The sequence below is a fragment of the Triturus cristatus genome, chromosome 2_2 (genome assembly GCF_964204655.1).
Source record: "Triturus cristatus chromosome 2_2, aTriCri1.1, whole genome shotgun sequence".
NCBI classification, from domain to species: domain Eukaryota; kingdom Metazoa; phylum Chordata; class Amphibia; order Caudata; family Salamandridae; genus Triturus; species Triturus cristatus.
This window is the reverse complement of record NC_140582.1, coordinates 1,038,245,085-1,038,260,387: the sequence shown is the minus strand read 5'-3', so window position 1 is coordinate 1,038,260,387 and position 15,303 is coordinate 1,038,245,085. Positions and strand designations below refer to the sequence as shown.

The 15,303-nt window shown below is 47.2% G+C and overlaps 1 protein-coding gene across 4 annotated transcripts in view; it reads left to right on the top strand.

Annotated features, from left to right (window-relative positions):
• Positions 1–13,947, top strand: part of RGS12 (regulator of G protein signaling 12) — an 881,248-nt gene extending 867,301 nt beyond the window's left edge. For all 4 annotated transcript variants that reach the window (XM_085642496.1, XM_085642494.1, XM_085642495.1 and 1 more), the window contains one exon: positions 12,845–13,947. In XM_085642496.1, the coding sequence (XP_085498622.1) occupies positions 12,845–13,191 (347 nt within the window). In that variant the 3' untranslated portion in view covers positions 13,192–13,947. The remainder of the gene's footprint in view (positions 1–12,844) is intronic.
• The last annotated feature ends 1,356 nt before the right edge of the window (positions 13,948–15,303 follow it).

Here is a 15,303-nt window from a genome sequence, read left to right as displayed (position 1 = left end):
AGCCCTAAAGAGAGAACTCAGGCCTGCCACTGCAGTGCCTGCGTGCAGTTTGCTAACTGCCATGTTGTCCTGACAAGTGCACCCACTTGCCAGGCCTTACCCATCCCTTTTTATGCACATCAGACACCCCCTATGGTAGGCCCAAGGTACCTACCCCTGGGCAGGGTGCAGTGTATGTGAAAGGTAGGACATGTACTAAGGTGTCTTCCATGTCCTTACAGAGAAATACTCTCCATTTCGTTATTCACTGTTGCAAGGCCATCTTGTCCATAGGACAGAATGGGGGAGGCTGTGTAATATGTTTCCAGCCTATCTTCCCATAGGTTTAAGATGGAGAGGTGAAGTTTATTGTGCCTGAACTCACAATTTAATAACACATCTTTTTGTGAAGGTGGTTTTTGAATTGCATGTTTAGAAGTGGCTGTTTTTTTAGTTCCAACAATTCTGTGTGTCTCTGCCTGGTTGTGGATTGACTGTCTGGATTTGAATGTGATAGGATCTGGGAAATGTCTGGACCCAGGGGAGGAGTAGGTGAGACAGCCACGGCTGACCTGCATCTGGAGTGTAGGGGGGAGGAGTAGCCCCTGGAGGTGAAGAGGCCTGGGCTGCTGCCATAAAACAATGGCTCCATCTCCTGCTGAGTGATTGAGTCCCCAGACCCCCACTATCAAAGGAAGAAGGTGTCACTGGCAGGGAGACACCCAGAACTGGTTTGGACAGGGGTCAGTGCCCCCTGAAACAAAGACTTCAAAGACATTTAGGGGTATAACTATGAGAGCTGAAACCCTTGAACGTTGGACTGATCAAGACTGAAAAGGATTGTAACTACTTTGCGGTCAAGAGGAACCTCTGCCAAGGAAGAACAGCTGAAGAGAAGGACTGACCCTGGCTGTGTGTTTTGGGGCTGGCCTGCAGTTTGCTGATTTAACTAAGGAGAGGCTAAGGGACTTTGCTATGTGCTGTGTTCCCCTGCTTGAAAGGACGTTGCTATGTGCAGTGTCCCAAAGTAACACGTCTCCAAGGGCCCGTGACTTTGTGTCCCGGAGCAGTCTTGTTCTCCGCTTCGATCGACAGCGTGACCAGAAGTGCTGCGATCATCATTGTCATCGGCCTGCCTTTGCCAAGGAGAGACCTCGAACCATCATCGTCGGGGGTCTGAGTTCCACTGCCCAAGATCAACGAAGTCACACCGGAGGCCCAAGCCGCGAGGAGAGGAAAGTGAGATCGCACCACCAGGTAACGCTCAGTGAGCGTGCGTGTGTCACCGCCTGGGGCGGGGGGCAGCCAACGAGAGAAATGCTCTCGGCCTTTCCCATCCCTCAAGTCCGTATCGTGGCCCGTACGTGCCGAGGAGTGGCAGTACCGGGGCCAGAGTGTAGAACCGCACTTTGTTTTCCCTCATAAAAGTGTGGGGGCGCATGTTTTGGCAGTAGCTGACCTCGAGTCAGAGTGGCATAGAGACCGTCCAGAGCACCGCGATTGGTGCCAAAGTACCTTATTTTTGCATTACGAACTGCCTGATTGTTGCATTACGAAGTGCCTTATTTTTGCATTACGAACTGCCTGATTGTTACATTACGAAGTGCCTTCTTTTTGCATTACAAATTGCATTATTTTCTCATTACAAACTGCCTAATTGGTGCATTACGAATTGCCTGATTCTTGCATTACGAACTGCATAGCATTGCATCGGGACTGCATTAGATCATCGAGAATGGCTCATTAATACTGCAAGACCCTACCAGTGCTTGCTGGCCTAATAACCGGCAAGGTGAAATATTACAAATACGCATATGTTGGAGTTTTATCGTTTGGTCTCATCGTATCTTTTCTTTTTAAACATATAATTGTTTTTATGAGACTCGTGTGGTGTCCATTTGTGGTGTTATCGTACGAGTTACTTACCTTTGGTAACGATGTATCTGGTAGAGACGATTCTAGCCGCAGATTCCTTCACGTAGAATTATCCCCAGGCGTGAGACTGGATCCGGAAAACTTTATTTTTTTTTGCCCAGCATCCCTGCGCGCCGGGGGGACGGCATCACGTGACTCCGTCCAGGCCTCATCCGCGTACGTGACGTCAGCGAGGTCACATAAGTCCCACCCGGCCCGCCTACGTCAGTTTTCTTCAGGGAACTTTTCCGTGCCACAACGCGGAGCCAGCAGACAACAACTGTGAGAGTATAGGAACAGTGTGCGAAAGAACAGAAAAAAGGGTGGTGAGGACCAACACCATAAAGAGCAGCGCCCGGCACTGCAGCACCCAAAGGCAGGGAAAGAATAAGGAACAGAGCAGCAACCCTGCCAGTACAGAGACAGCCCCCCCCCCCCCTGGAGACAAGGGACATATGTAAAAATGTCATGAGAACATACAACAGGACTACGACCCCAACCAAAGACAAGGAAGGGGAACCAGTCGGGGACACACAGGGAATGACAAAACTCCAAGACATCCCAAACACAGAGTGTGACAACCCCCATCAGGGCAGAGGCACAGCCAAAAGACCCCCACCTCAAGGATCGCAAAGAGTCAGAAGGACCAACAAACCCATCCTCCCCTGTGACAACAGGGAGGAAAAAGGGGGAAAGAATGTACTCAGAGAAGACACAGCCACCCACAGGAAAGCAGGTGCAAAAGACCAAATCACAAGTCCTCGCAGAACGGGGAGGAAGGGCGGGCTGTGAAGGAATCTGCGGCTAGAATCGTCAAATACATCGTTATCGAAGGTAAGTAATTCGTACATCTGATAGAGACTACTAGCCGCAGATTCCTTCACGTAGAATAGATGCCCTAGCCATACCCAAGGGGAAGGAGGGTCTGCGAGAGGACCCCACCCACCAGGGCATCACAGAAGGCCGCACGGGGGCCGAGTCCGAAAACAGGACGAGGAGCCCTGTTCCCCAGGCAAAGGGAAACCCCCGCCAGCCGGAGGCCACCAACCCCAACGGGGGGGTGGGGTTTCGGGAAAAGAAGAGAAGAAGAAGATAGCCTGTCCTCACTCAGCAGAGGAAACCAGGCAAGGCGCAAGAGGCCAAACACCCCACGCCCAAGTGAGGCAACAAAACCTCCGCCCAAGGCAAGGAAATGAGCACCGAAAGAGAAGAGCAACCCAGAGACTCCAAGGAGAGGAGGCAAGCAAGGCGCTCCCAGACAGGATGGCGCCGGCAGCAAGAAGCAGGCGGAAGCCGAAAAGGGGAACTCAAGGTCACCCAGGAAGAATCGTCCAATGCCCCGCAGGGACAAACTGCACCCGCAAGAGGTTCAGAAGCCAGGGACCATCCCCCCACAGGGAGAAGAGGCAAAACCGAGTGCAAGGCCCACTGGAAGCAGCGGAGAAGGCAGGATGACAGTCGCACTAAAGCCCCAAGAAGGCACAACGGTGCGGAAAGAACAAGAGGGCGGCACTGGTAAGGTCCGCCAGATGCCAGGGACACCACAAAACGAAACACGCAAGCAAAAAGTCGAAGAAGAAGGTTGCATCCGCAACATACCATAACGCCACAAAGAGCAGAAGCCTGCAGGCGACCACAACTCCCCAGCACATACCAGGGCTATATAACAGCCATCCCTGCCCCACATAGGGCATGTCATATCCCAAGACATGGGAGCCTCTTAGGAGAAACTTCCGCAGCAGAGGACAACAAAAAAGAACTGCGACAAAAAACCCCGCAGGGGGCCTATCAAGCACCCAGAGGGGAAACGCAGAAGGCCCAATCTCAGGCCCAGCATGGGGTACAAAACCCAAAGGAAAAAAACAGTCAAAAAGGGCTGGCCAGCAGCCAACAGAGCCTCAACTTCAGCCAGACAACCGGGGAGACCCGCCCCAACGGAAGAACAGCTCCAAGAACCAGACCAACACGCAGGTCACTGAGGAGGAGAAGAAGGTGGAGGGGGAGGAGGAGGACGAAGCCCCGCCAAGAACCTCTGGATGGCTAAGTCCGCAGGGGCATGGAACAAAAGAGCACCATCGAAGGGAAGGTCCACCAGCCATTCTCGAACATTCTCCGGGAACACACTGTCCCGAAGCCAGGCATGGCGACGAAGGGCAACCGAAGAAGCCTTGGCATGGCCCAGCACCTCCGAGATTTCCAGAGCGGAGCGAAGGATAAACGCCGCCAGCTCCCGCCCAGGCGGCAGACATAAGGGCCTCAGCCGATTCCCACAAGCAAGAAGTGGCCCTAGCCAAAACACACAGTGTGTTAAGGGCCCGCAGAGATGCACTGGTGGAGGCAAACATATTGCGACCCCCCGTAGTCCAGCCAGCAGGCCTCCCATGAAGGGGGAGACAACAGCAGCGGCAAAGCACGAAAGGCAGACTGCAAAAGGGGGGGGGGCCTCTAGTCGAAGGGTGAAGAGAAAGGCACACCGGATCACGCGGTGCTGGATGGTGGCGGTGCAGAAGGTGCTGGGGCACTGGGTTCCCCGTTGCGGAATGGGCCCAAGTCCCCAAGAGGGAAGAGTGGGTGCCCTCGAAAGGAAGCAACAGTTCCCTACCACCAGAGCCCTGATGGAGAACCTCCAGAAGATGATCTGCGGGTAGCTGGATCACCCATGCGCAAATCTGACGTAGGCGCGCCAGGGTGGGACTTATGTGACCTCGCTGACGTCACATACGCGGACGACGCCCGGGCGGAGTCGCGTGATGCCGTCCCCCCGGCGCGCAGGGATGCTGGGCAAAAACAAAAAAAGTTTTCCGGATCCAGTCTCACGCCTGGGGATAATTTTACGTGAAGGAATCTGCGGCTAGTAGTCTCTATCAGATACGGTGTTACTGGGAGCGTGGTTGCAAATACTTTACACATTTGCCTTGGAGATAAGCCTGGCTGCTTGTGCCAAGCTACCGAGGGGGTGAGCAGGGGCTATCTGAGAAGGTGTCCTTCCTTTCCCTGACTTAGAAGCAAGGGTCTCTATTTGGACTAATGTACCTACCTCAGCCAACTAGAGACCCCCAGTTCTAACAATGGTGATCAGTGTGAGTGCATTGTGATTGCTGTGAATGCAGGGTGAGCGTGAAGGGCGAGAATGAGGAGTGAGTTGTCTAAATGCAGGGTGCATTCTCAGACACTTGAAGTAGCTCAGTATGTTATTGGCGGCGTAGGGTTTCAGATATAAGTTAAACTATTGCTATTATTACATTAATCAGGGATCGAGGGTGGAGGAAATAAATAATGTGCTGATCCTCAAACAAACTGCCAGTCTCATGATTAGGGTTGCCAGCTCATTATTTTGATGTCCCAGACGGTACAAAAATTAACAGTCACCTAAAGCCGTATTTTCAGCACTTATCTCTGCATACTTCGAGCAGCAAATATAAATAGAAAGCACTTTTAATTGTGTTCCAGGGCTGCCTGAATGATCCATGACTAATAATTAAAGGGAACACAGACAGAAAAGTTACATTACAAATGAATACATACTTTTTTATTTAAAACCCTATTTAGTGTCAAGACGAGGTCTTTGCAGGCTCTTTAAACAACAAATGTCTGGCATTTTTCTTTTGGCAACCCTACTTTACATTCTTTTTCATGAAATGCATTCTCGCACTACGGCAGTAAATGTAAACTACAAACGTAAGGAATTGGCAAAGTGGGGGCTCAGGGGGTACTGGAACCAGAAAAAAAAAATAAGCCTCGGTAACCAGTTTACAAAGGTATCTAAATATGCAAATGGTCTTTAAAGAACTGTAAAAAACTCAGGCATGACGGAGATAAGACTCCAGGTACTGCCCAGCCGACCCCTTAGGGCTGAGACACACAATTGGGGTGGGGAGAGGGGTTGGGGGGGAGCTGAAGCCCTTTTAGCACTATGGGAGTTGTGCGCCTGCCTCCCCTTATTTGTTTTTTACCAGTTCAACTTGTGGGATTTTGGTATATAGGGACTCAAAGTTCAAGCATACCAACAATTCACTATTGCTGTCAAAGGAAACTTCCTCAATGTGGTTGATCAGATCCCTGCTTTCACATATGTAGCATTTATTTATGGAACACATTTTGTTATTCGTTTTGAAAGACAATCCTGCAGCAGTGCACAGCTGTGTGCCTACAACCACATTGGCCGGCAGCGTGTGATTTGTATACGAATCCAAAATACACAGCTTCAATGCCTACAACCCGGAGGCTGTCGGCAATATCTGGATTGCATAAGTATTTGCGTGAAAAAACAAACCGTGATAACACCAGATGGAAAAACAGACACACCCCCCTCCCACCCCTAAGATACGAAAGAAAAGAGAAGGGGTCCTGCACCGATGATGAGCATGATCTTTGCGATATCGTTTACTCCCATCTATCCGGCCCAACCTAGCCTCTGTCTCATTACCTGTTGGATGCCATCGCCTCCCCTGCCTCAAATGCGATATTTGGAGATACTTGGGGCACGTCACTTCCCTAAATTCTTTAGATAACAGTTGTAAGCTTCGCCCTTGTGGTCCTGGACAAGTGACAGGCGTTCCATAGCAAGAGTCAGCCACAGTCTATGTAGTCAAGCTGTGTGGTCCGGCACCGTCGTCGAGCCCCAGTCGCCAGAATCGCCTGCAGTGCTGCCAGTAATGCCAATGCTATTTGCCCACCCCTCAGTGAGCGCAGAGGGAAAGTCAGAGCGTTAGAAAGCCCTAGTGGTGTATATGCCGGAAAGCGTGGGATCGCCGTATTAAAAGCTGTATCTATATCATTTATTACCCCCTCCCAGTCTCGGGCAATGACAGAGTAAATGCACCAGAGAGCCTGCAAGCCCACAGCCTCTCCAACATTTCTCTGTGTGGTTTTTGTCCCAACGATGGATGCGACCCGGTGTGAGGTACCAATAGAAGGAGACCTTGTAAGCTGATTCTGCTCCTGCGGTATTATGGGCTGTGTGGTGTATTCTATAGTGAATGTTTGCCCACTCCTTGTTCGATCGGGCCCTTCCCAGCTCCTCTTGTCAGCGCAACTGGCCCTTAGTGCACCCCCTGTTCTGCCCTGCAGCCAGTTTAGTGTACAGTGCTGATATCAAGTGTTTGTCCTCTTTTTTTGCTTATTAGCCACTTCTCAAATGGTGTTAGCCGCCCCGAGGCCTGCGACAGGTAGGACGGTGACCTGACCCAATGCCGCAGTTGGAGATAATTAAATTCATCGGACTTTGGCAGATCGTAGTCCAAGCACAATTGTGCAAAGGGAATTATGCCAGCCTCATGAAACAGCGAGTCGACCCGTTTGCAGCCGGCCTCCCTCCATTTCTGGAAGATTTCTGATTTACAGCCTGGAAGAAAGTCCGGGTTGTCTGCTATTGGAGTCAACTGTGAGGGAAATGTCGTCAGGCCCCTCTTTAGCGCTACGGCGTCCCAAACATTTAGCGTCGCCGCCGTAATTGGTGAAGAGTAGAGAACCCAGGCCCTCATTTTACGCGGTATCCTGGCCTCTCTACATATGTTCGCACCAGCCACTGCTTGGTCCATAAAGGTCCAATGTTTTTCAGTGGGAGGACGATTCCAATCCACAACATACCGGAGGTGTGTGGCCTGAAGATATCTATGCACCAACGGGAGGCCCAACCCTTCCTCTCGTTTGGGCAGCGTCATTTGGGACATGGGTAGTCATGCCTTCCTCCCTCCCCAGATACATTTATTGATAGCCAGCTGCAGAGCACGCATTGCTTTCGGGGGGTGGGGGGGCAAGGGTAGGGTTTGGAAGATTTACAGAATCCACGGCAGCACCGTCATCTTCACCGCTGCTATGTGCCCGAACCAAGCCAGCTTAAGCTTCAACCATCCATCCAGAGCCCTCGTTTGATCCACCAGCACCGAATAATTCAATCTCAGCGTTTATGATAACGTAGGAGCCAAAAGGATGCCCAAGTAGGCTATTGGCTGTGTGGTCCAATGCAATGGGAACCTCTCTCGTAGAAGCTCCATGTGTGTTTGTGGGGAGGAAAGATTAAGAACCTGGGATTTGCTCAGGTTTACTTTAAATCCCGAGACCTTCCAGAAGGTCTCAAGCTCTGTCAAGAGAGCGGGCAAAGACGTGAGAGGCTCTGAGAGCAATAAAATCAAATCATCTGCGTAGAGGCCTATCTTGTGGGTATCACCTCCGAATCGAAGTCCCTTTATTTTTGGATGGTCTCGGATCCGTTGGGCAAAGGGCTCCATATAAAGGGCAAAGAGGAGGGGAGAAAGCAGGCACCCCTGCCTCATGCCCATCGCGGTCGAAAAAGGTGTCGAAGACACCCCATTCACTCTGACAAATGCCCGAGGTGATTGATAGATACTACGGATCCATTTTAGAAAGCGCTCTCCAAAGCCAAAGCCTCGTAGGGTGGCACATAGGTAACTCCACCGTACCCTATCGAACGCCTTCTCCATGTCCACTGACAAAAACAGGGCCTCCCTATGGGATGTATGGACGCTATCCATGGGATGCAATAGCCGTTCCGTATTATCACCTCCCTGGCTAGTGGGGATGAACCCTGCCTGATCGGGTCAATCGGGCCCGCCATCAGCGGGTTCAAACGGGATGCTAATATACCAGTGAAGTTTTTAGCGTCAAGCAGCGAGATGGGGCAGTAGGAGCCGCATAGGCTAGGATCTTTGTGGGGTTTTAGAATTACTGAAATTGCCGCTTCACCCATGTAATCAGAGATCTACCACTCTCCAGGAAGGAGTTGAAAAGCTGCGTCAGTAATGGCGCCATCTCCACGCAGAAGGTTTTATAGAACAGGACGAGAAATCCGTCTGGGCCAGGAGCCTTATCCAATTTCAGCCTAGCAATGGCTGATATGACTTCCTCCGGACGTATGAGGTCTTCGAGCTGAGACACTTGCGCCTCGGGGAGCTGAGTGAATTTGCTCACTTCTAAGTACGAGCACTCATCCTGCTGCCCTGCGGTATCTTCCGTATATAAAGACAGGTAAAACTGCCTAAATGTGTCGGCAATCCGAGAGTCTGAGTATACTTCCTCCCCAGAGGGTTTCTTAATTGAGGGTATAGCCTCTGCTATGGTTTTAGCATGTTACCTCTGCGCAAGCATCCTTCCGCATTTGTCGCTGCTTGAATAGAACTTGTGGCGCAGGCGAAGTAGTGCTTATTCTGCCCTATCTAGGTCAAGGCGCTTTAGGAGGAGCCTTTTCTTCTCTAAGTCTTTCCAGACCCTCGGAGCACCTGTGTGCTTATGTATGGCCTCTAGCTCATTCACCTCCTGCTCAATGCTCTACCGTGTTAAGCATCGCTTCCTATTCTCAGCCTCCTGCCTCGGTCGTTCCTGAGCTTTACTCTACTTCGCGTCGCAGAGCGGGCTTCTACATGCAGGGGTGTGGGGTCGAGGCGCAGCACCAATATCCGCAGGGGTCCTGGCTGGCACGCCAGTCAATGCCCCCCTCGTCTCTCGACTCAGCAGGCTGCAGCTCTTCCGTCTCCATTGGGATACTCGGCGCAGGATTTCGATCCCGGGGATCTATGCACCTCCAGAGAGTCCGGGTGTGTTTCGGGGTCCAAACCTCACCCTACCTGCCAGAGATGAGGGTGCAAATCGGGCGATAACAAGGCGATTGACGTGGCGGAGCCAGAGGGACCGCAGAACACATCCTACACGGCCGCCATCTTGGCCACGCCCCCTTTGTAGCTTTTTTAATTATCCACACCCCAGCCTTCTCCTGTTTGCAGTCATTATTCATAAATTACTTTAGGCAGAGAAGACTTTGAGGGTGGTGTTCAATAAATGCATATCTCATGGTATGTTAAAGTGTTTGTAAGGCGCATGGCTGCCCCAGAAACGGGGCGTTCCATCGCAAACAGTGCTAGTGCATGTAGTCGCCATATGATGGACGGCAATCGGCGCTATAAGACACAAGTACCAGGCTGCTTAACTACCTCCAATAAATGATTGTTTTTTTTGTTAATAGGACGGATCCCATGGTATAGTTGGCGACTGAAACGCGACCTTATATTGTTATAGAGTTACAGGGTGCCTACCCCCAGTTACTAAGATTACCGTACACTGCTGGCACCAGGACAGGCATGGTAAGACCAAGAGAGAGACCCCGCCCTATATTCCCCAGATAAGAAATGATTGGCATTTCCAGGATGGGAGACAACTGAGGTACCTCCTGTATTTAAACATTTGGTCAAATGTGCGAAGAATTTGACTTGACCAAGTTGCAGTTCTTTAGGTACCTTCAAATTAGACATGCACTTGACGCCTCTAGGGAGAAACTCCTTAATGTTCCAGATTTCAACCCACTCGAGTCCAAGATTGAATGCTTAAGGAAGAAAGCTGTGTACCACAAATGTCAACATGTTTCATCCAATGCATTTTATAACAGAAAAATGGGAGTCAGAACTAGGTCCTATGGAGGACGAAGAATGGATGGAGGCGAAAATGGCTGCCAGGGAACTGATTTGGCAGATTCAGAAAATAGCATTGTTGAGGATTATGTCCTCCTGGGATGAAGGTTGGGCACAAAAGTAATATTATTAACGTGGATAAACATTTAAAGATTAAATAAACTATAAGAACATGATCTCCATGTGACTGGAATAGTCTAAAATTGCCCCCATTGCAGGAGGCTCAGAGGATTTACAAAACCTTTACAATGTTCAATGTGACTTTCAATAATGACTCATTCTTGTCATCGCAGTGGCTACCATCAGTAGCGGTGGCCATGGCCCATGCCAGGTGTAGGGGTTGAACATGGCACTGTACATGATCACCACAGTAAATGTTATTGTTATATGTGGAAGCTGTAAGTGGAAGGAGCCCCTCCGCCTTAGCAAAATGTCAGCAAGTGTCCTCCCTTTGGTCTGCTAAATTTATCACATCCTGCCTCACTATTGGACAGTGGATAGCAGAAGGGCAGGGGCTTTACGACAAAGACAAAAAATGAGATATTCATATTTGGGTAGTACATTTCATGTGACACATTAAGATCCTCTGTATGCTGAATGGAGATGATCATTAGTTGTTGTGTATACAGTATGTGTAAGTTACTTTTGTAGACCCAGTAAGGGAAATACCTGTCGAAACCGCTGTGTGGTCTAAGTGAAGATGTCTACAGGTACCCTTTACCAATCATACCTTTCCTCATGAAGAAGCAAGTCCTCATTTGAGGAGCCTGTGACATGTGTAGTTCATTCATGAACAAAGCGCTAGCTCCAGGTCTTTATGAGGAAATACATTCGCGCGCGCATAGGGAAGTATTATTCTAGGTCATCAAATAAAGATGGTTATCCAAAAGAATTCTTAGTATTTTGGTGATAGTGACCAGGTATGTACCAATTTCCCCTGTCCAATTTCTAGAGATCACTCATGTTCACCTCTTAATAATCTCTCTCATTCCAACATAACTTTAGGCATTTGGTTGGCATTCATTCTACAAACAAGGTGGATGGCTGATTTTCAATAACTTAGAATCCTAATGCAAATGTAATCATGATTTTTGTGTTGTCTTAATATATTTTTTAAAAAGTTATCGAAGCCGCGAACAGGTGGAGATTGATAGTGAAAAGAGGAGGTAACAGTATAGGCCCAGATGAGAAAGATGCCATGTCCTACATTGGTTCTTTCTTCATGAAAAGAGTTAGTCAAATAATGCTTCTCCAAATCCCTTCCATTAAGAATCAGAGCGCCCGCGCCATCTTTATCAGAAACCCTCAGTATGTCATCTACCACATTAATAAAAAGAATGACTCCCTTCTTTTCCCTGTCTGGAAGGCAATCAAGGTGTAAACTGCCCATGAATTCCTAAATCCATTCTTTGACAACTTTTAAAGTCGTCGAACTATGGATGACAGATAAGGTCGTATAAAATCGGTCACTGATATACATTTTCTGGCAACCTAGTAACCTTTCTTTGTGTGTGTCTGGGGTGGCTATTATAACAGCTTTAATATTAAAAGGCCAATTAACGTATTTAGATTGCTAAATTTGATACATGCAAGACAACACAGAATACACCCTCATTGTTGAACTCAACACCTTAATGCATAGGATTGAAGTTAATTCATATTCATCTTAAACGCTCTAAACAAAATAACTTGTGAAGTCATTATAATAAATCTGTACACATTTCATCTCCCCTCAGACACCTAAATAGTCCAAATCGTATTAACCCTTTTGTCAAAACGTCATCGCCAAAGTTTGCCACGGTATACCTTGGGCACTTGTCGCAAAGCTTTTCATTAACAATAGGCGTGATTCACTCATGGAAATGTAGTTCTGAGTTCGGAGCTGGTCACACTTACTCAGAAATATCTGTGAATTTTCTGTGTGGTTCGGAAGATAATCAAAACATAATTTCTGTTTATTCTCTCATGTTTAATTCACAAAAGCTTTGGAGATCATAATGATTACAGGGCAGAGAATTATCCATCATAATCCTCCCTCCCACAGTTGCACAAGTTCAAAACCATGCCATCTCCTAAAAAACCCAGACCATCTTACAAGTTTGGATAACAGGTTGTGTTCTGCTGTTTTTGTAGCAAGAATTGTTATAAAAAATATATATTTCCAATGTTTGGTACTAGATGTAAATGGATGAATGGAAGGTTAGATTAGGGAAATATTCCAGTGAATAAGAATACAATTTACAGCGAAGCAGCCTGTTGTTAAATGTCTAACGTGTGAATCCTACAGCCCTGGTGATATTGCATGCATCCCCCACACATGCTCCTTACTCCATACGCCCAGGTAAGAGTGGTCCCTGCATTTTGCAACACGCCTTAATGTATCTTATTTTTGTCGTCTGTATTATCTATGATATATGGCGTTATTAGAAATGTAAAAGTATTTGTTATATGCTAACTATACTGTAGTCTTATGACAAATTGTGAGAGCCCGTTGTTTAAAAAAACTCTATTTTCATGTGATTTAAATGTAGGTGTCAACCAGAAAAGGAGTAAATCTTCACGGACTGCAGGCAGCTTCTCTCACCACGCCAGTAGTAAATCCGGGAGCCATGGAAGTGTAAAACCTGATGCCAGCCCCAGTCCTGCTGCCGCCCAACTTCCTGCAAACCAAATATTTGATGTGGATGGTGTTAAACTGCGCACAAGTCAAGAGTCGGAGGGTAACTTGAGCTTCGATGGATATATGTCTGAACTGAGGTCTTGCCAAGGCAGGATGCGGACTGGAGTATACAAGACATCAGATCTCCCATCCATGGTTACTGCAAAGACAGAGAAAAATAAGAAACCTGAAAATAAATATCAAGCTACCTTTGTCTAGGACAGATGGAATTCTTCCTTATAGTAAATATTTCAATATTTTCTCATCAATCACCAGTATTTGTGATTGGGCCCATCACAGCTGAGCTCACTCACTTTGAAAAGGATTTCGCCATGGAATTCATTTGAAAACAGAAAAACAAAAAACGGTGAATTAAATGGTCGGCTGCTTTTGAGGAGCACAATTGCAGTCCTACCTGGGAAATCTGTTTTTGTATTTTTACCTTTGCAAACAATGTTTTGTAGTTAGGAATGTACAAATTACAGTGCACCTATTTTGCAGAAGATTTCGTGATGGAGAATGTATTAATGGCAAAATAAAGAAATAGAAAGTCTGAAAATAAATGCAATTCACGCTAATTTGCATAAGCGATTGCAGACCTTCTTTACAAATAACTATTTGTACTTTAATTATTTAATCTATTTCGGAAAATCACGGCTTATTCTTTTAACCAGAAAACCATGAAGAATGCAAACAATTTGCCTCGGATGGATTTTGCCAAGTGGATAGACATTTCATCATTTTCCAAAAGTATTCTTATGAACAGAATGTTCTGTTTGCCCATAAAGCGTGTTCATTAATATTATTTGCACTTGCATATAATGCAGATTGGTTTTGAGGTGATTCTTGTTTTGACAATTTTGAATGCATCAAAATGACATTAATTTTTGCCGCCTGCCATGGATTTGTCAAACAACTCCGCGTGAAATGGAAATGGGAGCTGTGTCGCCACAAAATAAAAAGTTTAGAAAAACAGAGCATAATTCGGTTTCATGAACTTGCCGGGATCTATGGTTGCATCGCAGCTTTAGTAACCTCTCAGAGAAGTGTTTCTGACTCTTGGATGGCAGCTGTATTGCCTGCATTGTACATATAAGGCTAACGCAATGATGATTTGTATGTCAGTGCATGGTCTCATTTGAAGTTCCTGCCAGATATCTTGTCCCTACTGTTCTTTTCCACTGTTCAATCTCCCCCAAAGCTCTCCTTTTTCGCCTTACATTCCTAATGTTTTTACTTTCTCTTGTTGACCTTAAGGTATACTCGGTGGCGGCTGGTGACATTTGAAAGTGGTAAGGCGTAAAATGATAGTCGTAGTGAAATGTGGCGAGCGAGGGAGCGAGCACGAACAACCTACAGAGGGTGGGGGGGGGGGATTTAATAAAAAGAGTGGACAAATGGTGCATTTTCAAGTAAATTTGAGAAAGCAGGAAGGTTACTAAAGCAATTGTGAAAGTGCAGTTACTACATTAATAAAGAGATGTCTTATAACAACAAAGGTAGCTGCTTATTCAGTATAACCAAGGTCATGCCGCCCTCTGCTCCGAGCTTACGTGCTCGTGTTTCTAAAACTTAAATGATGTAAAATATGTGTGTGACGTGCAAAAAAAACCTAAACGTGTGTGTCACCATATTTCTTTCACATCCTCCAGGTTTATCTTTCAAATCCAAGGCCATTGCACACTGCTCACTCACTGTCAACAAATTACGATGCAAAATGGTTTCGTATTGGAAAACACATTAGCTCACGTTGCAGGAGCTCATTTGTACAGCGATTAAACATTTTGTTTCTTGCTTTCCCTATATGCCCGTGACATCTACATGCTTGAGCAGACTCAATTACCTGCTAAAGCTAATATTCTGTATTATTATCTGTATACATATCTTGTTATCTTCACCTGTTATCTTGCTGTTGTGTCTCTCTGTCATAGAGTCTCTCTGTCACAGTGTTATCGGGGATCCTCTTTTCTCTCCTTATCAACTATAGATGCAAGGAAGCCTGCAATACGCTTGGTGAATACATGAGACAAGAAGTACCATCTAGGCGCCCAGCCCCAAAGAATTGCCATTTGATTGAATGACGCTCGGAAGAGTCTCTCTGCGGCTCTCTGTCTCTTCCTTTCTCACCGTCTCTTTCCCTGTCGTTATCTTTCTGTTATGTTTATCCCTCTCTGCCTCTCTCCCTCTGTCTGCCGTTCTCTCTCTCACTGTATCTGTCCTTCTCTCTCTCACACATTGTGCCTCTTTCTCCCCATAGTCCCTCTCTCTCCCATTTACTCTCTCTCATTCACCCTTTTCTCTTTCTTTCTTTCCCCTTTTTTCTCTTTACAT